Raw genomic sequence first — 23,418 nt, 5'->3', positions numbered from 1 at the left:
CGGCTGATATTACAGTAAGAGATAGGGTTTTATGGCTGAAAGAAACTTGTTTATTGATATTTACCAGATCTCTGTTTACTTCTTTGCGCATACCTAGATTCATAAATTTAATTAAATTGACATTAACCCTGAATTATTATTTATGTTTCCTCTTCTATTTTCTTAATGTAGCTCTGCTTTTCTCACTTATATTTCTATAGTGTCTTCAATTAAAAGATATTTTAGGATTTTGTGCACAGTATTCATTGTAAATAGGGCAGATTACAATGTTTTCTAATTCATTTTAAATCCAGTTTTTGCTATTTTATTAAAATAAAATATTAATAATTCTTAATATATTCCTAATCTTTTCTACAAATTTATTACGTACTTTTTACCATCTTTCCATCCATCTAATGGCACGATAGCGTAAGCCGCGCCTTGGCCTTCTTTATTAAGCTCCTCCAAAGATCTCGATTTACCGCTGTTCTTTTTCAAGAACGTGTTTTTAGGAGGTTTTTGACATCTCATCTACTTCATGATCCCATCTTTTTTGGGTTTTCCAACAGGTTTTTCCTTGCCTTATTTTTTTCTTAGTTGCTAAGCCCATGAATTCGTTCAGCAACGACTATATTCCATAATGTTGGTGACAATACACTCCCTTGAGACCACCCCTTAATTGCTCTCAAACTGATGTCACCTTCATACGTATCTGTGGATATTATTCTGCTCTGAAGCAACTGAATTATCCACTTCCATGTTGTGATTTTGAGTTGCATTTTGTATTGACTCGATGGACTTATTATCAAACGCACCTTATATGTTTAAATATGCAACAAGGGCGACTTTTTTCTGTTCTGTAAACTTCTCTCAAATTTCTACACCAGATTGTGCAGGGCGGTTTCACCTGATTTCCCTGCTTGATACGCTCATTGTTTCTGGTGCAATGGGTTTTATTAAGATTATTTCTCTTGACGTATTCATTCAAAATGAATTCATTTTACCATGGTTTCCAACATGAATGAACTCAGACATATAGATCTGTATGATTTTGCCAAGGAAAAATCTGTTATATTCGGTTTAGGAATAAACGTCACCCTCGGTCTTCTCCAGGTTTTGGGAGTATATTCCAGAGCATGGCTAGCTCTATTGGAATTACCTGATTTCATTGCCCTATTAAAGAGTTATCTTGTTTTTCTTCTATCAGACAGCTCCTTATTCCATCCAGCTGCTTATCTTGGCCGGCGAACTTCTTTTAACGGTCAGTTTTTATCATACAAGACGACTATTGCATATATTAGGTACTTTTGTTTTATCTATTCAATTATAGGCTTGCTTAAAGTCTACAAAGATATTGTACACGCCTGTGTCATATCCTCATGCTTTGGGTAGTATTTGTTTGACTGTAAAGAGCTGTTCGACGGTAGATCAATTTTGCAGTAAACTTGCTGGATATTAGCCGACGATTTCCTCCTTTATCCTTGGGATGTAGTGACGTTATGGTATTTGACGAATGGTTGCTATCCATTCTTTCCTCTCTCCTGGGCGCGGTGTGCTGCCTCAGACAGAGAGTAACCAGTAGCGCACCTTATTTGGTCTGACCATCGGAGTGGCGATCTTTCTCGGGTTCTTTTACCATCTATCTTACCTTCAACCATCAACCTCTCCATGCCTTCCATTCGTCTGGTAATGTGTCCAAAGTACCTCAATATATTTTGGTTGATGATTGTGGTAAGCCTAGTATTGATGTCGAGTTCTGTCAATATTGAGACATTTGTGCGAAGTGCTGTCCAGGGTGTGAGCAGCATTCTACGATATACCCACATTTCAAAGTCCATTATACGGCGTGAGTTGGACTTTTTAATGGTCCAAGTTTCTGACGCATAGGTAGAGATAGGACAGATTAGCGTCCGAACTAGGCGCAGTTTCGTGTTTCTGGTTATGTCCGTATCTTTCCAGATTTTAGTATATTTGACCGTTGCTGATCTGGCCATTGTAAAGCGTCGACGTTTCTCTTCTTCGCATCCACCATTGTTTGTGATAACAGAACCTAAGTAATTGAAACGGCTTACCACTTCAAACCCCGCTACGTTTCGTATTTCCGGCTGGTTATTTCTAATTCGAGCGATTATCATTCCCTTGGTCTTCTGTACATTAATTTTCAGTCCATATTCACGACTAATAGTATCTAGTCTGTATCATGATGTAGTCAAGGTCATTTGTTGATGATGCTAGAACTCAGTGTCGTCAGCATAGCGGAGATTGCTGATTTTTTGGCCTCCGACTGATATTCCTCCTTGCCATCCGTCGAATACAAGAATACAATGCGCATGATGTGTTCGCTATATATATATATATATATATATATATATATATATATATATATATATATATATATATATATATATTGAATAACGTGGGAGAAATAATACATCCTTGACGAACACCGGCTTTTAGTTTAAAATTATCGGAGTATATGTTGTTGGCTCTTGCGTTTGCTGTGTTGTTGATATACAGTTGTTTCAGTAGGTATATTAGATGTTCAGGGGTACCCATTTCTCTCAGTATTCCCCACATTTTATGCCACTTTACATTATCGAACGCTTTCGAGTAGTCGATGAAGCACAAATATTTTTCTAGATTAAATTCTCTAGATTTTTCTATAATTTGTCTGAGATTGAGAATTTGTTCTCGTGCGCCTCTTCCAGGGACAAATCCACATTGTTCTTGTTATTTCTGTGGTAGAAGTATTGATTTTAATCTCTCGTTAATTATAGTTAGCAGAACTTTACTTGCTTGGGAGATCAGGGCTATAGTGCGGTAGTTATTACAGTCAGTTGGAGAGCCTTTCTTATAAATGGGTATGAAAGTGAGCTTACACTAATCATCTGGCCATTGTCCTATATTCCAGATTTCATTACACAGTTTGAACATTACTTCAATTCCTATGTCTCCCATTTCTTTAAGTGCTTCCGCCGTGATTCCGTCTTCTCCTTGAAATTTTCCAGTTTTTACTTTTTTTATTGCGATTTCTAATTCCGATTTTAAAATATGTGGTTCCTTTTCGTCATTTATTTTTTCTGGATTCACGTCTTCATGGTTACTATGAAACCACATTTCACAATATCGTTTCCATGTTGCTACTATGCCCTCTGGATTGGTGATGATCGTTCCCAAGTTATCTTTAATTATCTGCGTTTGTGGTTTGAACTCTTTAGTTAAGTATTTTACTTTGGGAAACAGTTCTCTAGATTATTGATGGTCGGCGTGTTCTTGTAGTTGTTTGCATATTTCTTTAATATGATTATTTTTGTCACTTCTACTTGATGATTTTATGCAGCTCTTTACATTTGCTATCTTGTTTTCAGTTTCTGTTGCATTTGAAGCATTGTTTCTATTTTTTCTTCGTTCTTCTACTAGTTTCAGTGTATCTATCATCAGTCATCCAGTGTTTTTCTTTCCTTGGGGTTTTCTTGGGATTTGTAATATTTATTGCGTCTATAATCCACGTCTTTGTATGTTCCCATGTTTGATTGGGATCGCCAGTAATGTTTGGTGTGTTACTATGTCTTAGTGGTTCTTTGTATTTTCCAGGCTCTTTAGGTATATATTTAATTGTTTTATTTGTTTCGGTTTTTCTACGAAAATTGATACGGAATTCAGATTGCAACAGTTTATGGTCTGTTCCGCAATCAGCCGCTGGTTTTGTCTTTACGTTGACTACTGAACTTTTCTATCGTTTGCTGACAAGAATATAATCTATTTGGTCTTATTATATCTTCCCCCGGTGAAGTCCAAGTTGATAGTCCTCGCGGATGATGCTTAACCATAGTGTTCATGATACTAAGTACAGTTTCGATGACAAATTATAATAGCCTTTATCCTGTTTCATTTCGTTTACCTATTCCAAACCCACCAACTGTTCCTCTCAGCAGATCTTCTGTTGTTGTTTTGCCTATTTTTGTGTTCCAATCACCCAATATTATGACTGGTTCTTTTTTGGGTATATTAGCGATGTTACTGTTTAATAACTGGTACATCTCTTTCACTTCTTTATCTGTTCCATCGCATGTTGGCATATACACTTGTAGTACATATATCTTTGTTGGCTGTCCATCGAGACTAATTTTAATTAGGCAGTCATTTATTGGAAGGTATTCATATACATATTTTGCCAGGTTCTTCTATACCAGTATTGCTACGCCTTTTTGACGGGTTTTATTGGCTCAAGACATAAATATTTTATAGGAGTTGGATTCCCAGTGACCCTGACCTTCCCAGTGGATTTCTGAAACAAGGTTTTAGGACAAGAGATAAAAGTTTTTGTTGGGGGTGAATATTGTCCTTATTTCTCTTGATTTAAGAATTTTGTTAATTTTGTAAGTGAAATCTTTAATGTAAGTAAGAAAAGCTTTTTATGATGAGAGTAGCGATTGGTATGGTTGGGTTGTCGATAAACAGAGTGATGAAAAAATCTTGGGATTGGTTTTTCTTTTTGACAACGTCGAGAAACGGTAGATTTATATATGTATACATATAGAAATAAAGATACAAATAACCTTTTAAGGCTTATATTTAATATATAGTATTAGTATAACCTGAACATAAAATTTATTGATACATGACATAATATTTTATTTTAATTTTTCATGCGTAGCAACTTTGGGACTACATCAATATAGTGCATACATGTGTAGATGACTGGAAAACTACCCCTTGGCGGAAAATAGATGTAGAAAATATGGACATTGAATGTAAAAAGTTTGCTAAAGAAGTTAAAATGTTAGACAAAGAAATGAGATCTTGGGACACTTACATCGGTTTGGAAGCAACAGTAAAGAATACTCTTACTTCGTTAAAGGCAGTTGGAGAATTACAAAATCCAGCAATTCGAGAACGACATTGGGATCAATTAATGACCAGTACCAAGGTACTCTTTAGAATTCAGTTTTATATGTAAATATGTAAATATTATATAGCTTGCTAGTGTTATTATTAATACATATATTAAAAATCCAAAACATATGTTACCTTCAAGTCAAAATTAAAAAAAAAGTATGTGAAACAGATCTTCATCAGCTTTATGCAATTATGAACTTAAAGTTAACGGTATAATAATGAAAGATTATTGATTGCTTTCAATGAATCAATATCCAAGATAATTTTTATTATATTAGTTTTCCAATTATTATGTTTATGCAATTATCTAAATATTTTGCTTCAACCACTCAATGCTATTAGCATAACAAGATACAAAAAGTAACAAAACAAATATACACTATACATAAACATGTACAAAATTACTAGTACATATAAATAACTATAAGATATACAAAATATTTTTTAACCAGAGACGTTTCATATTAAAATTTATTAAAAAATCTTTCGATTTTAAAAATTCTACAGCGTCATGTATACAGGGATGAGTGCCTTAAGAACCGGCAAAATAACGCAAAAGATAGTATTTTCCAAGTATGCAAAATATCATTAGTTATATTTTCTTTACTAAGTTTTTTTTGGATATGTTGTTAAATACGTTGTGAAATAAAAAGAGATGCAAGTAGTAGAGGTGAGAAATTATCGATATAAACCTATAATTTACTTTACATTACATTAGATCTATCGAAAATTTCCCACCTTTAGACGTTAGGTTATGAGCTGGTTGACTTCAGTCATAGTAATACGTATCACGTAATGTAAGTAAAAACGTAAAGTATTGATCAATAATAAACTGTGATTTGAGACGTCGCATATACTCTTTTCAATACAGAATTATCATAGCTTGTTATTCTGTACTTTATTACTACTAATTAAACTTTTTACTTACATTTACTTTATTGCCTTCAATCAGTTTTTACTTTATGCGAAATTTAAAAAATGTTAATGTTCGACGTCATACCTACTTCTAATATTATGACTGAAGTCAACTAGCTCATAAGCTAACGTCTAAAAGTGGGAAACTGTCGATAGTCCTAATGTAATGTAATGTAAATTAGAGGTTTCTATCGATAATTTCCCACCTCTACTACTTTCATCTGTTTATGTTTTCTATCTTTTGCGTTATTTTGCCGGTTCTTAAGGCACTCATCACTGTATATTTGGATGCTCCTAGTAGTTCTTTTAAGGTTTTTAGAAGGATGTGATGTAGTCTGTACTGCTTTTCTTGACAAGTCAACCAAAATGTGCTTGACTGTCATTTTACTACCACAAACAAAGCAAATTGATTACTCTTCTCTTTTTAGCAGGTATTCATTAGTTGCTGTTGTGTGTTCTAATCTGAGGGTTAATATAATTATAATTGTAATATAATAAGTTAAGTTAAGTTAATATAATTGTGATAATATAATAGGATTTCATCTTGTCACCTTGAAAACTAGAAGTTCCAGAGGACAGAAAATTTTATTTTTAATATCCACAAGGAATCTACGGTCCTGTATTTGGCTGTATACCATATAATAAAAATTTATTAAAATCTTTTGTAAAAGGTATATATTTTTATAAATATATACCCTTTACAAAGGATTTTAATAAATTTTTATTTTTAATAATTTGGGTTGGTTTCTATTCTATTGGTTTTGCCGAACATCTTGAAATTTTGTTTTTAAGTAAGGTGTTCAATCTAAACGCATCGTTAGATATTCCACTGATGCAACTGCACAGGTTATTGCAGACCTAGTTAGACTGTCTGATTTTATATTATGATCTATTCCAACATACGACGTTGGAAATATGCTGCCAAATTGGTTTGGTATATACGGTATGAAATTGACTTAACCTGCTGTAATGTTGAGGGATAAAACTGAGAAATTATTGTCAGATAGCCAAGGGAATCGGCTTTAAATAGAGCTTTAAGTATGGCGAATAGTTCTGCTGAAAAAACACTTTTCTTAGGACACAGTTTATAGATGACTTAATCTGTAGTTAGCTCTTCAATACAATATTGGAAAAACATTTAAATATATTTAGTGTGTTTCATATTAGAAATGTAAAAAAAATATATGAAATACAAAAATGCGGCAGTGGGGAAAAAGGTTTGAGGAGGTCTACGTTTAGCAGTATACGAAAAATACTATGTAATAATTGTATCTGGAGGTCTTATGTAAAAGTAAGTATATATATTTTCGAGTTCTAGATTCCAAGAAATTTTAATACTCGGTCTTATAAAAAGAATTTATTTTTTATTCAATTTTAAGAGAATAGGTAACATGTGTTTTGGGCTATTTTGTAAATATGTACATAAAATCATTTTTGAGCGTTATAAAACCGCTCCATTGTAAATATCACAATGTTTTAATTCTGTTACAGAACCTGGCTGCACTACCAAGAGAATTTACAGTAAGTTTCTGGTATATAGATTGCACTTACGTTGTACCTACACATATTGCTGTTAATCTCATAATCAACAAAATTGTAAAATTTACGCATAAATGTTAAAAGCAAATTTTCCCCGAACTGGTGAGAACTGTATTTTCAGTTTTATTAATTGTTTTATTTTTTTTTTATTACAATTAATCTATAAATGCAAGATGATATCGTGTTGTTACTCGGTGTTATCCAATTAATCACTCTCTCTCTCTCTCTCTCTCTCTCTCTCTCTCTCTCTCTCTCTCTCTCTCTCTCTTTATAATGGCGCTACAGCCCAAACCGAGCCTTGGCCTCCGAACTATGGCTACAACCTGACCTTTCACTGCCATTGCCACTTCATCTCCCACCTTTTCCGTGGCCTTTATTTTGGTCTTGCGCCTTGCCAAACAGCAGGAAAACTGGAGAAGAAGAAGAAGAATTTTGAAAAATGAAACTTAGAAGCAAAAAAATACAACTTAAATCTAAATAAAGAGAAGACATGTAATGAAAATAACTAGGAAAAAAAAACACGAATGGCCAACTGGAAACGGCGATAAATCAACAAAAAATAAAGCAAACAAACATATACAAATACCTGGGAACAGTAATTAATAACAGAGGAAATATCGAGGACCTCTCAACAACAGACTAGAGGGTACAGGAAAAGTATTCCAGGCTCTAAATAGAGTAGGTAGAGTATTTTGTCAAAAACAAAGAAATATATACAAATAATATATTACGTAATATATAAAAACAATATATAGTTCGACGCTAACATACGGAGCAGAAAACTGGATCTTAAACAGAAGACACCAGAATAGGATGCATGCAGCAGAGATGAAATACCTCAGAAAAACGATAGGGACAAGACGGACAGACAGACTCAAAAATGAAGAAATAAGAAATATACTTAAAATTAAACCGTTAGTTGATACAATAAATGGACAATAGCAGACAAGTGAAAAGAGTGTGGGAAGCTAAACCAATAGAAAAAACCGAAGAGGCAGACCAACAAAAGAGAGGAACAGCAACATAGCAGAGATATTACAAAATAAGGGCAAATATTGGCAAGAAGTAACACAAATGGCGAAAAACAAAAAATAATGGATAAAATTCATTAAAAGCTAGAATCACCTCCCTCGACACCTAACAGTAGAAGAGAAACGATTATGTACGTATATATATACTTGTATAATATACTGAGCTTGTTTCCTTGTTTCTTATCGTTTTGTCATCATCTGATGCCCAAAGTCATGCTTAATTGATTTTCTTGCCAATCGGATTTGTTATTTTTCCAAATTTCTCTTTTACTAAACTTCATGCCTGCTATTCTTTTTTTGTTTTTCTGTTCTCTTCTGAACTAGTACATTGGGCGTTGATTGTGTTAGTTTAATTAAAAATTATTTAGCCTGTCCGTCTTTTGTCTTTTGTCTGTCTGGTCCTTCGTTGTGAAAATTGTGAGCATTTGAATTTCTAGAGTACAGAGTATTGAGTCAAAATATTTACAAACGTAAAAGTTATAGCGAAAAATAAAATTTTAAATTTCCACTTTAACACCCTGTATATTTCTTATTATCAACATTTTATTAAAGCAAGTTGGCTTAAATTGTATTATTTTAAAGTGCAGAATCTACGGTTTCTGTTTGTACAATTACTTAAGGAACACCCTGTATAAATAAGATTTTCTTTTAAAACTTTTCAATACTATTTTTTATATCAAAGTTTGAATTTGTATCACTGTTAAACATTATGCAAAACTGAACAACATTTCTTGCCGAATAACGAAGAGAACTTAATGATAATGTGGCTAGACACTTATTTCAGCACACTGTATAATACTAGATCTATTTGTAGTTTTTATAAATTCAGTTCTCTTTATTTTATTATCTGTTCTCCTTTGTGATGTGCACAAATATTTTCTTAAAAAGGACCAGAAGAAGCAAACTCTGGATTGACAAACTAAGTATTACATCAGTAAAAGAACTCAGTAGCATTAAATAATTTTAAGGAGAATAAAATTTGGAAGATAATTATAAATACAGATGTTTGCCTTTTTTAATTTATCAGATATGTGTTTTCTGTTCCTTGTCTCACGCATGTTTATGTTTTCACATATAAATGTTATTAGAATTTATTCTTTTTTTAATAATTCAACTCTTTTTTTATTTTTTTTTAACTAGACAGTAGTACTGGTAGAATTAGAAATAAAAATGGTAGCAGTATATTCATTTGTTTTTTGTTTTTTTATACACCAATTACTTCACATATTCATATTGTTATATATTTTTTAGACACGAATAGTTATGGATCACAATACCACACTCGCCGATTTACTAGAACTTAACTTACACGAATGTGAAGAAGAAGTTAAGAATATAGTAGACAAAGCAGTAAAAGAAATGTCAATGGAGAAAACTCTTCGAGAGCTCAACATAACTTGGTCTGCTATGGAATTTGATCAGGAGACTCATATGAGAACCGGATGCAAACTGTTAAGGGCTAGTGAAGAACTAATTGAAACTTTAGAAGAAAATCAGGTACAACTGCAAAATTTAATTACTTCGAAGTTTATCGCACATTTCTTGGAGGAAGTATCATCTTGGCAAAATAAACTTGGCACAGCTGATCAAGTCATTACAGTATGGTAACTATCAAATCATTTATTATTAAAATAATGAAGGCGTTGACTAATAAAACTTTATGTCGAGCTCCATCTCGAGCTCTTATGTCGAGCTCTTTATATAGTAGAAGAATAAAATCTTACCCTCCTATGTCCATTCGTTTATTTAAACGGTAAAACAAAAATGCTCACATACGTTGATTTTTAAACTTCTAATATCTAGCGATATCAAAGTTTCGATATTTCCATGAACCCCCATCAGGTAATAGCTACACTCTCAACTTTTTTAATACTAAACGCTTTATTTAAAAAGTTATCAAAAACTGATTTCAAAAATATGATACAATAATAATGTCTGCTTATTTATTAACCGATTAAATAGTAAAAATTGTTCAAGTGTTTTTTTAAGTTTCAATAATACCAACTCAAAATTTTAGTTTATTCTTCTTCTTCTTCGTGTGCTTCATCCTTTAAGGACATTGGCGATCATCACGGTCCATTTTACTCTGTCTAGAGCAGTTCTGAAGAGTTCTATTGTTGTTTTTCCACTCCAGTGCTTTAAATTTTTTAACCATGACCAATTTTTTTAGTTTATTAGTTATTTAGAATGTTTACCACTCCCCTGTTGTTAGTAGTATAATCTATTTTTTGTTTTTCTTAAACATTTTATAACATTTCGCTAGTTATGTTGTTAAATTCATGTATAACACTCTGACGTAGATCAGTCATGTTCTGTAGATTTGTCTAGTGTACCTTGAACGTTGGGTAACCTTACAAAAATATGTAATGGGATAAGATCCGGTAATCTCGGTGGCCATTTTATGAATATACGCCTTTCAATCTATCGTCCGGAAAAAAAAATTGTGAACATCCTGTAGATGATTTATTGCAGCTATTATTTCATTCTTCAACATATTAAGCTAGTTTCGCCATTTAAATTTCTGACAATGAATATTGGGTCTACAATTTTCGTTGTGTATCATTTTCTGTGCGAATTTTTATTCTGCAAGCAAAATTATGAATCGGAATGAACTCGGTCGTTTATTGTAAAGTAAGAATTTAACTGTAGAGAAATAATTTAAAAGTTTTAAGTTCTTTCACATGTTTTTATGACCGGAAGTTAATTAAGACATGTTTATAGATGTATTTTTGTGCGTTCGTGGGGTGGGAGCTCATTTGTTCAATAAGAATTTAAACCAGCAAAAATTTGTGCCGTAGATCTTGTTCCTCTGTACGCTGCAGCCCGAGCGCCCGTCCTGTCATATCGCTTCATTAACGATTAAAAAACAATGTTTTAAAATAATTAAGCCCAAAATACTTATAGGGAAATGATAAAATAAGGTTTAAACTTGAATTAAGGTCCTTGGTGAATTCAAAAATAATATTTTTAAGTTGTGTTTTGGTGCCTTGAAAATCGTAATTTTGTGTTTTTGTCAATTATAAGTTGTTTGTAACTCGAAAGCAATTAAGTTTACAGAAAAATTACAGGAAACCTATTTTGTTTCGAATGGTGAAAGAAACTTTAAAGAAAAATTGTTAGTGCCGAAAAAATTCATTTTTACAATTTGTTTAAAAAAATTGTTTAAAAAAATTTTAACAACTTATCCCCTGGATCACCTCTTGAACCTTATTTTGAAGTATCTAATGAAAGTAAATATGCAAAAAATCTCATGGGGATATTTTTCTGAACGAACCCGACCTTTTCTCCTTGTCTCAGTTGAATATTAATCACCTATCCCAAAAAAACTCGTTCGGTGATTATGAACTACAACAAAAAGGCAGAGTTGGCCTTATAAATATGTTTTGGAAACTAATCATATCGATCAAAGTAACTTAACAAATTTTACTACAATGTTATGACAAACGTCTAAAAACCAATCTTCTTCGACCAATATTCACCTTCTTCTTCTTCAAGTTATGCTCCTATCGGAGATTGGAAATCATTCTGGCAATTATAATTTTGTGGGTTACGTGCCTGAATAGTTCAATTGAACTGCATCCAAACCATTCACGGAGATTGCGTAGCCACGAGATTTTACGTCTTCTTACGCTTCTTCTGCCTTTGATTTTACCCTGCATTGTATTCCTTAGTAGTTCGTATTTTTCACCTCTCATGATAAGCCTTAAGTATTCCAATTTCCTAATTTTTATGAAATTTAAAACTTCGCATTGTTTTCCTAGTTGTTCGAGAACCTGTTCGTTTGTTTTGTGATCCATCCATGATATTTTCAAAATACGTCAGTAACACCACATTTCGAATTCTAGGTTTTTAATATTCACCTAGGCGTAGAAAATACTGATAATTCCAATTTGAATAATATGAGTACCTCCAAAGCATCTTATGCAAGCACTGTCTCCCAAACTATCTACAAATATCCAAACAAGGATCAAGCCAATATTCCAATTAAGACCTCTGGTAAAATCAAAAAATATTATTTTCTGTAGCAGAACTTCACACAATAAAATATGTATTTATTTAACAAATACTCGTAAATCACTAGTTGATAAGTTGGTGGTCAAATTGTTGTAAATAATGAAATAATGAAATCATCAAAGACAGACGTCTAATTTCACCAACAGATAGACTAGTAATATCAAATGTAGGCCCAACTATCCCACATATTAGTCTCTTTATATTTTTATTTTAGTTGCATCAAATTAGAAATACCAACACTTACTATACTTAGCTTCAGAAGATAGGTGTATATCGCTCCTTCCCCAGATATTATCATATCCAAATCCTTGGAAATACCCTATGAAAATCGCTCATATCGATTTTTTTTTAGTTCTGGACAGTCAACGTTGTTTCGCATGCACTATGTAGACATGTTGCCTCCAAACACCCAACAATTACAACAACCCATACATAATATTCAGATTTCGCCAATATCTCAACCCGCCATACCATCTTCTAATAACTTATACTCTGAGACAATAAATAATACTCTACCCAAAACTTTTTCATTAATATAAAAGTGTTTAAAAGACGCTAATATTACTTTAAACACACCCAATCTGGCATCAAATCAAGATTGTACTGCTCAATCTGCAAATATCCCACAACCACGAAGGAAACTTTTAATTCAACAACCTTCTCAACAAAACGAACAGCTAAAAATATGTCTTCAGCTATTCTAGAAGAATAAGCGCCACCTAATACTTCTACCTTTTCTTTTACCCAAAAAGTTCATCGGAAAAACAAAAAATCCAAAACAAATGACACCCTCTCTCCTCCCTTCATAAGCAATATCCAGCAGTTTAAACAGCCCCTAGAAAATACACAGGGATCAAGAGATGTTCTTAGCATTGCTGAAGACTTCACACAACTTAATAAAAATGTTAGAAGAAGTCCATCATCACGTAAACACTAAGATGCTAAAAACTCGTTGCACAAACCTAAAAAACAAATTATTACGGCAATCTGAAGAAATAAGTGATACCCAATCTGACATCTCAAATCTATCGCAAGACACAAAATAAATACTTCAAAACAATTATGAACTTCTGCTTTTCTCACTCATTTGGTAACATTCGAGTCTTTACTCCAGTGAAACTTAAACGGGAAATATGCTCATCTAAATATGCTACATCTCATAACCCTTAACTCTCTGGAGATACTGTGTTTACAAGAAATTTACTTCCGAAACAAAAATGTCCACATAATAAAAGGCTATAATGAATTCTTTCATTATACCATGTCATTAAAGCATTAGATTATGGGGTCAAACGAATAATATAAACTTAACAAAAGAACTGAAGCATTTGAAGACTATTATCATAAGCTTTCCATACACAGGAATATAATCAGTGATGATATTGCTCCTCTTACGAAATTCAAATACCTAAAAAACCTTGATCCCTTAAACAAGCCACTGCCAAAAGAAGAAATAATGGGCTCTGTCTTATCCCTAAAAGACAGTTTTTCTGGCCCCAATGATATCCCACCTATTTTCCTAAAAAATCTTCCAGAATCGGCAAAACAAACCCTACTTGACATTTTTTATTACGTGTGGAACAATAGTGACTTCCGGTCAATCTGGAAGAAAGTAACAATCATTGCCATACTCAATATAATAAATCTTTACTTTTACCTGAATCTTAAAGGCCAATCTCCCCAACCTGCTCTATGAGCAAACTATTAGAAAAAATAATCAATAAGAGACTAATGGTTTTTGAAAGCTCACTAATTATTGATTCCCGAACAATCTGGATTTCGTCCATCCAGAAGCACAGTTGATAACATTATTGACTAAATAGTCATATTAACGAAGCATTTGCTACTAAAAATAAATGTTTAGCAAATTATTTTGATATAAATAAAGCATTTGATTCTACATCTCACAAAATCATCCTAAATAAACTACAGCACTGAGGATTGAAAGGCAATATAATAACTTTTATACGCAATTTTTTATCTCTAAGAGAATTTCAGGTTCGCATTTTCGGTACAATATCTTTATCCAAAAAACAATTAAATGGCACCCCACAAGGATCCATTCCAAGTCCAACGTTATTTTTAATTGGTATGAACGATTGGTAAGAACAAACAGAAATACGAAAAGTTTTTACAAAAAGATTAACGAACAAAACAAAAAATACAAGGGCAAAACAAACGGAATAAAAAATAGATAGGGAATAGTAATAATAGAGGACCAAGAATACAAGCAAGTATGGAGAGATTACTAAAGAGAGCTCTTGACGGAGGAAACAACAGAAGAAGAAATGCATAACGAGGAGGAGAGGGTGCACGAAGAAGAAGCAGATGAAGTAGATGAAGTAGACATCGAAATTTTAAACGAACCAACATTAGAGGAATTGGATGAAGTAATACAGAGAAGCAAAAATGGAAAAGCCCCTGGTAAAGATGGAATTAATATGGAACTAATAAAATACGGGGGAAGGGAACTAAGAGGAAAAATACTGGCACTATTAAAAAATATATGGAAAGAAGAGAAAATGCCAGGGGACTGGGAGGTAGGGCAGATCATAACAGTACATAAAAAGGGAGACCAACAAATCTGTGAAAATTATAGAGGAATAACGTTACTAAATACAACATATAAAATATTGACATCAATAATAAAAAAGAGGTTATCAAAGATCACAAAGAAGACAGTAGGACAGTACCAATGTGGATTCACAGAAGGAAGATCCACAATAGATGCAATACACACAATAAAACAAATAATGGAAAAAGCAAACGATTATAAATTAGAATTGGAAATGTTATTCATAGACTTCAAACAGGCATTTGATTCAATTAAAAGGAACGGATTAATGATAGCACTTAAAAAATTAAAAATTCCACATAAACTTAGAAAATTAATAGAAATGACAATAAGAAATACAAAAATAAGCATAAAGACACAAAGAGGAGAGACAGAGGAATTCAGTATAAATAAAGGGATGAAACAAGAAGATGCCTTATCAACAACGCTATTTAATCTAGCATTAGAATATGTACTACGAAATATAAATAAAGGAAATCTCAGAACAAGAGGTGGTCAAATAATTGCATATGCAGACTATATTGCTATTATTGCAAAAAAGAGAAAAATAATGAAAGAAATACTAGCAGAAATCAGAGAGAAAGGGAAGGTAATGGGGCTAAGATTTAATCAAGAAAAGACAAAAATATTAAGATTAGGGAAAAAACCAATGAAAGAAAAAATCAAAATAGGAAGTTCTGAGTTTGAAGAAGTAGAATACTTCAAATACCTAGGAGTTACAATAAGTAAATCCGGAGAAAGGAAATCCGAAATAAAAGAAAAAATATTAGCAGCGAATAAAGCTTATTTTGCAAACAAAAGATTACTTAAAAGCAAAACACTGACTAAAAAAAGTAAGATGAGCATTTATAACAACATAATTAGGTTAATATTATTATATGCAGGAGAAACAATGACGATGGTTAAAAAAGATGAAGAAGACTTAAGAATAGCAGAGAGAAAGATTATATACTAGGACCATACTAGGACCAATCAGAACAGAGTAAAATGAATATAGAAGCAGAACAAATGCAGAAATTAAGGAAAAACTTAAGGAAGACATCGTAACTAAAATGAAGCAATGCAGAGTTAGATGGTTAGGTCACATTTGGCGAGCAGGCGATGAGGCAGTGACATACGCAATGATAGAATGGAATCCAGGAGGAAGAAAGAGAAGGGGAAGACCGAGATCAAAGTGGCTGCAAGAAGTTGAAGAAGACCTCCAAAGGGCAGGTGTCAGAGAATGAAGAGGAAGAACTAGAGACAGGAAAAAATGGAGAGATATTGTCAAGAAGATAAGATAAACAAAAATACTGATCCACTTAAGAAATAGGATCTAGAAAGCATTTGCGGTTTAACCCCACACTGGGGTGTATAGCCATTAAATATATATATATATATATATATATATATATATATATATATATATATATATATATATGAACGACGTCTTAAAAGACTTAAAGAAATCAGTTGTAGCTAGACTTTACGCAGATGACATGATCGTTTTTATCAAAGGAAAATATCTTAGAAGTATAGGTCAAAGTATTCATCAAGACATAACATCCTTTGAACGTTGGTCTATAATGTCTGGATACAATTTTTCCCAAACAAAACAAACTGCATATTATTCTCAAAAATATATCTAAAAATCATATCAAAAGTCTTTTTGTATCAAAACTTTTTTATACCAAAGAGCGCATAAATTTATTAAGATGCTTAGGAAATAAGTCTTGGGGATTGGGGGTCTGATACTACTAAAAGTATGCAGAAGTCTTATTCGTTTAAAAATTGATTACGGATGTATTGCATATACATTTGCTAGCCCTTTAATATTAATAGGCCTAGATACTATGCACAACACCACATTAAGAGTAATTCTAGGAACTTACAGAACAACGTCTGTAGAAAGCATATACTGCGAACTGGACAACTCATCACTATCTTTTAGACGACAACTTCTCAGTTTATCCTATGCCTTAAGAGTAACATCGCTTTCATCAATTTCTGCTCACAAAAACACTTTTTGCTATCGTTTTAAATCAACTTTTCAAAATATCAACTCCCCACCACCTTTTTATATTAGAATTCGCCGTAACATATCCACAAAATTTTCCCAGAACATGGTTAATAAATGGACACGGCATTCCTTCGTAGATTATCAAAACCCCACATGTAAACATTCAATTAACGCAATATAATAAATATGTCCACATCTTATTTATCAAAATTATAAGTAAATAGTCTCGATTTACAAAAATTACGTCCACATCTTCACTGTTTCAGCTAAGTCTTCCTTAGGCGGTAGTATTCATAAACAGAATAAATAGAATAACGTAAAACCATGCTCTAACACCTCAAGAATCTACAAAATGAAACTGTTACTCCAAACTGTAATGTGGAAAATATTTTAGAGATTTACTGTCCCATTTCACTTAAACGAATTCATTTTCTCTGAAAACGTGGAAATCTAGAAATTGTATTTTTAGATTAATTAGAAAATGTAAATATAAGCTTTAAACGTAATATTGTACTAACCATAGAATTACGACGAAACTTGTAAGCAATTTGCAAACTACAAAATAGTGTAATGAACCATATGATACGAAAAAAATTATAAAACAACCAAAATAAATAAATCAATGAATAAAAAACAAAAAATAAAAAAGTATATAAAACAAAATTAAGATTTAAAAACATCTAGATAATATTTATATCAAAAAAAGTACTATAACATAATTAAAAACACCAAAACAAAAAAAAAACGATTAGAAATAAAAAAAAACAGGGAAAAAATCAATAATTTTTTTTAAATTTATTCACTACTTACTAATGCGAACTCTGACTGTAAATCTGTCAGTACAAATTTCAAAATAGTCTGGTCAATTGGATAGGCCAAGGGCATAAAAAAAATTTACTACCATTTTTGAAATTTAATTTGTATGAAAGATAGTATTTATTGTCCATATCCTGGTGCACAGGGAGCCTGAAATCAAAAGACTCATTATGACTCTTCATAAATAGACAATGGCCACAATATGTATTTTTTTCACTCTATAGTCTTACTTGGCCACTTTATAAAAATTGATAGTATCCAATGTAGAAATCCCCTTTACTATTACATTTTAAATTTATAATTTTTATATTTGTTTATAATATAACTTTTTAAATATGGTAAAAAACCTTCCATAAATTCGATAGGTTTGAGGTGCAAAGAACATGGACCCACTTGGAGTCAATTTTCATGAGCTCCGAAGATATAAGGAATCAGTTACCCGAGGATTCAGCCCGCTTTGATAAAATAGATACTAATTTCAAGAAACTAATGATTGAAATGGCAAAAGTTCCGAACGTCATCGAATCTACAAATCGACAAGGACTTTTAGAAATTTTGGAAGAGCATCAAAAAAACCTTACGTTGTGCGAAAAAGCTTTAGCTGTATACCTAGAAACAAAAAGATTAGCATTTCCAAGGTTTTACTTTGTTTCCTCAGCTGACCTGCTAGATATTCTCTCTAATGGAAATCAGCCCGAATTGGTAGCGAAACATTTAACCAAATTGTTTGATTCTATTGCCAAATTAAATTTTGGGAGAAATGAAGATAATACATTGGATAAACAAATTCATGGAATGATTGCCAAGGATGGGGAATATGTCAACTTTAATACCTCAACTTCCTGTGATGGAGCCGTAAGTCTTTTCAAATGTAATATTTTATTATAAGTTACATTTAGATCATTATTAATGAAATTGTTGTCTATATTTAGTTTTGATAAAGAAAAAGTGTCAAACGTATTTAAAATTAAACAAATAACGAAAATATTTCAATTTTAAGCCTCTTTCCTAAAACAAAAATATTATCACCAATTAAGAAACCCATATTTTTTAATACTGAAATTAGCAGAAATGTAAACTACGCGTGTACCATTAATAATACAAGAGATTTAAAATACTAGAGTATGGAATATATTTTGTTTCACAATTTTAGGTCAAAAATATTACCAAATATTATACACAGCTCAAAATTTGAAATGAATATTTTTATTTTTGGTGTCATGAGATACACATTAAAGTCGACTTTACACTACATGATTTATCATGTGATTTGTCGTATGATTTTGTCAAAGCACTGTCATGCGGCTCGTCATAGCTTGTCACAGGAGACTAGGACGGTACCTATTCCGCATGATAAAATCATATTTATGATTTTCTGTAGTAATACCGGTAACACCAACATATTTAAATATCGCGCCTTATTTTTATATCAATTCAGCGACATTTCCTTACCGAGAGACAACATCCTTTATTTATTTATTTATTTTTGAAGTTATACTTCTATACGCGCGCTCCACGTTGGAAATTTGTACGGGAGTGAATCGGTGAAATCATTACATATGTAAGATAATGAGTAAGAGAGAGACAGAAGATATATTTTCTCTCTCTTCATCTCTCGAGAATAAAAATGTTCCTTATATATATATATATATATATATATATATATATATATATATATATATATATTTAATATTACATATTATATATTTATATATATATATATATAATATAATATTTATTAATATTATTATTTATGTGACATGTTTTGTATTATTTATTAAATGTTCATAATTATTTTAATCTTTTGTATTTCAAAATAATAATCTCAATAAATCACTGTATGACCGAGAGCTGTCAATTTTGAAATACGTTTGTGTCATGTCTAATTGGCAAATATTTTACGTGTTTGGTTCATACGCTGGTGTATGTGAGTTCGAATCCCAATATGAATTCCTTTTTCTATTTATTATTTTTTATTTATCCCTTTTAAAAAAACTTACGTTATTTTTATTAAATATATGTAATATACGCAAAAATGCTAAATTTTAAAATAAAATGAAAATTTACAACATAATCCGAGTACTTCTATACGCGCGTTCGACGTTGGAAATTTGTGTGTATTCGTATATATTGAGTGAATCGGCAAAATCATTACATATATGTAAGATATAGGTAAGAGAGAGGCAGAAGATATATTTTCTCTCTCTTTCTCTTTCGAGAATAAAAATGTTCCTTTTGTAAACATATTTAATATTTATTAATATTAATATTTTTTTATTAATATTATTATCATGGTAAATTAAACATATGCGTAAGTTATGTATATTGTCATTTTTAAATGCTTATGAATATTGCATTTTAATTTGTATTGTATTATAATATTGACTTATGTGGCAGTATATTGTATTGTATTATTATATTAATAACAAAATTAACAATGAATTTTACTGCAGAGTATGTGTAAAAAATTTTTTTTGCATTTAACTCCTTTTATACATATATGAAAATAAAAATATATATTTTCATTAAAATATTGATTCAATCCTTCATTTACTTAAATACTCCTATTGCAGGCCAAATGTTTATATACAGCAAACGATGCGCCATATACCTGTATACCTAAGTCTTTTTCTCTTTCTGCTCTCTCTTACCTATAGCATTACATATGTAATGATTGTGACTCCCATATAAATTTGTAACGACGAACGCGTGTATAGAAGTATAACTTCTACCGGCAGTCCCACTGGACTGCCACACCCGTTTTTGTTTGTTGCATTGGTATTGAGCCTATTGTCTAATCTATGCTATTGTGTCGTATTTTTCTTTTATTATTTATTTAGTTTATTTTATTCTTAGTTTAGTGTTTTATAGTCTTCTTAGTCATAATTTTAGTTTAGTTACATAGTTATTAATTATTTTAAATTTGGTATAATATAAACACTAAATTTGATCTACCCCGTCCACTATTTCTTCGTAAGAGCCACCTGCCAGCCCAAAGGCGTCTGATCTTTTTCTTCTTACTATTAGCTGTACGCCGTTGTTACCGGCGTATTATTATTAAAAGTCGGGAAGCCAATGCAAGCAAAGATGTATTTTCCAACCTAATAGTTATTACCTATACTGTGTCTTATATCTCTATGACATTAAGCAAAAAGAAAAATCAATAAAACCTCATTGTCACCCATTATCATTCAGTGTAAATAAGATTTTTTAAAACATCATAGAAACGAGGAATCATAACAAATCTCATATGATATTGTCATATAATAAAATCATGTAGTGTTAAGTCGACTTAAGTATTTAAATATTTTACAAAAAATGAAAACAATCAATTTTTTGTGACAAAATTGTTATTGTCTACCTTCTTTTATAACATAAAACATATTTAATCAACATAGACAAACAACAATTCTTTATTTTAACTGATACAAGCAAAACTTAAAAAAAGACAAAAATGGTAAATTTTTGGATATGTCTTTCAATCTTTAAAATTTTGTCTTGACACATGGGCTATACCTACATGTTATAGGCAAAGCCATTTTCTACATTTTTTGCAACAATATCTTGTTTTTAGATTTCGACAGTAGTAGCATCTTCCATGTTGTACACCGTTAGTTGATTGTCGTATGGCCAGTTCTAAAGTCGTTAGACGGTGTGCAATAGCACGCGATTCGTTAACTATATGTTTTTCGCTCGAGAATTAATTCTTTGTTTAACTAAATCAAGACCAACATTTTTGAGATAATGTTCCGTGCCAAATTTTTGTCGGGATTGTTAGCACAATATATACCACCTTTTCTGATGTTGTAAAATGTGATAACATTGGAAATATTTTTTACACCAGTTTCGGAATCAATTCCGTCATCTGTATGTATGAAAGGGACAGTAAGAACCACTTTGCCACTTTTTGGAATATGTGATACCAAGGTAATATTTTTCCCAAAACCAAATATTGAAGAAATTACTGGTCGTAATTGACGGTTTAAAAATTCCGGTAGAATTTCTTTTCTGTTTTTTCTTATGGTAGTAACTTCAGTTATGTTATGGTCTTCTAAACGTTTATAACCAAAAGGTATGTAGTAAACCAATTATCAAATGTAAAATTGCGACCTGATCCCATTGAAGCACAAACCCTAATTACCAAGTTTTCAGCTTTATTACTAATTGCGAAAGGTCCATCTAGCTGCTTTACTGCGTACATTTCTAAACTTGACACATAAGGTGTTCTTGAGTCTACCATTGAAACTACCTTAATCCCATGCATAAATGCATAAATGCATAGGGCTTTCATCTACCGTGATATACTCTACTAAGCTGTAATTATGTATACACTTTCCAACAAACGTTTTCCACAGTTCTCGAATCGATGTCAAGTTATCAATATTTCCACTCTCTTTCCGTCAGTTGACCAAAACTCCTTTAGATATAATCTACCGCCTTCTAAAACTCCGGCTAAAAGCAGCAACCCAAAGACAGCTTTCATTTCTGTTATGCTCGTCAATTTTACGTCATAAGAGTCTTTAAACAATGAAAAGACTGATATATTGTTATACACACTTATGACAAATCAAAATATGGAAAAGGGAAGTATTTTGTGTAAAGTACATAAAGTAAGTAGGGAAGTGTGTAATTTTTTGATACCTAGCTGAACGCTTTCGGCTTACAAAACCATCTTCAGAGCCTACAATAGGACAATGATGTAAATAACTAATTTTAATTTAAGAATGATTCACTTACGTCAAATATTAAAGTATCCTACTAGGGGAGATCATATGGTAAGAAAATTATAGAAAAATGCTGGTTCCATTTTATTTTTTCTAATTCAATGGCATATGGAGGACTTTTTATTTCACCAGGTGTATTCGAGAATTATTTTTTGTACTTGTACTACAATAAGTGTAAATAATTTTCAAATTGATTTTTAACCTCTAAAACCTTAATATTTCTCTCACTTGCTAAAATGTCAGTCAATTTTAATAACATTAAGTCAATCCCTTTCTAAACGTGGTTTCCTGTTATCCTTTTCTACAATAACTAAAGGTGCTAAATAACTTTTATCTAAAGACTTAACATTAACCTCTGTTTTACCTAGTACTTCAATAGGTTTTCCTTCATATGCCTTAAGTTTTAAATTAAGATTTTTCTAACTTTAATTCAGGCAAATATATTTTAACATACCTTTCACACCTCAAAACTGCACTTTACTGTACTCACTAAAAATGTCAAACAAACCACCAAAGATGTTTTCACTTTCTAGAAAAACATCTACTTCTTCAGAGCACACTTGTAGCACTAAATAGCCTTCTTCCTCTTCTGAACTGTGTACCTACCTCTCTGCACTGACTTCCGTCACTTTGCGGTAATTATTAAAACTTTGTCCTTGACTTTGCCTTACAAATAGCTTCTTATTATTCTTGGTGACACTTTTACTATTACAAAACAAAGCTAGGTGTCCCTTTTTTTTACATTTACGACACTCATGATCTGTAAACCTGCAATTTCTCTTTATATACTTCTTTTTACCACAACAATGGTAAACCATGCTGGCATACTCATTTTGATTAGCTCGAAATTTAACTTTGTTAACTTATCTATACTCCTCTTTTCGTGCTACTATCTGAGATTCACTTTCTGCTAGTTCCATGGTTTTG

General features: G+C 31.7%; 1 protein-coding gene across 1 annotated transcript in view; it reads left to right on the top strand.

Annotated features, from left to right (window-relative positions):
• Dhc93AB (Dynein heavy chain at 93AB) overlaps nucleotides 1-23,418 on the top strand; it is a 295,262-nt gene that overhangs the window by 55,117 nt on the left and 216,727 nt on the right. The window contains exons 13-16 of the mRNA XM_072526597.1: nucleotides 4,637-4,909; nucleotides 7,285-7,314; nucleotides 9,615-9,967; nucleotides 18,133-18,622. Coding sequence (XP_072382698.1) covers nucleotides 4,637-4,909; nucleotides 7,285-7,314; nucleotides 9,615-9,967; nucleotides 18,133-18,622 — 1,146 coding nt within the window. The remainder of the gene's footprint in view (nucleotides 1-4,636; nucleotides 4,910-7,284; nucleotides 7,315-9,614; nucleotides 9,968-18,132; nucleotides 18,623-23,418) is intronic.

Source organism: Diabrotica undecimpunctata, chromosome 3 (genome assembly GCF_040954645.1).
Source record: "Diabrotica undecimpunctata isolate CICGRU chromosome 3, icDiaUnde3, whole genome shotgun sequence".
In the NCBI taxonomy this organism is placed as follows: Eukaryota; Metazoa; Arthropoda; class Insecta; order Coleoptera; family Chrysomelidae; genus Diabrotica; species Diabrotica undecimpunctata.
Note: the sequence above shows the minus strand (reverse complement) of the source record. Positions and strands in the feature narration are given on the sequence as shown.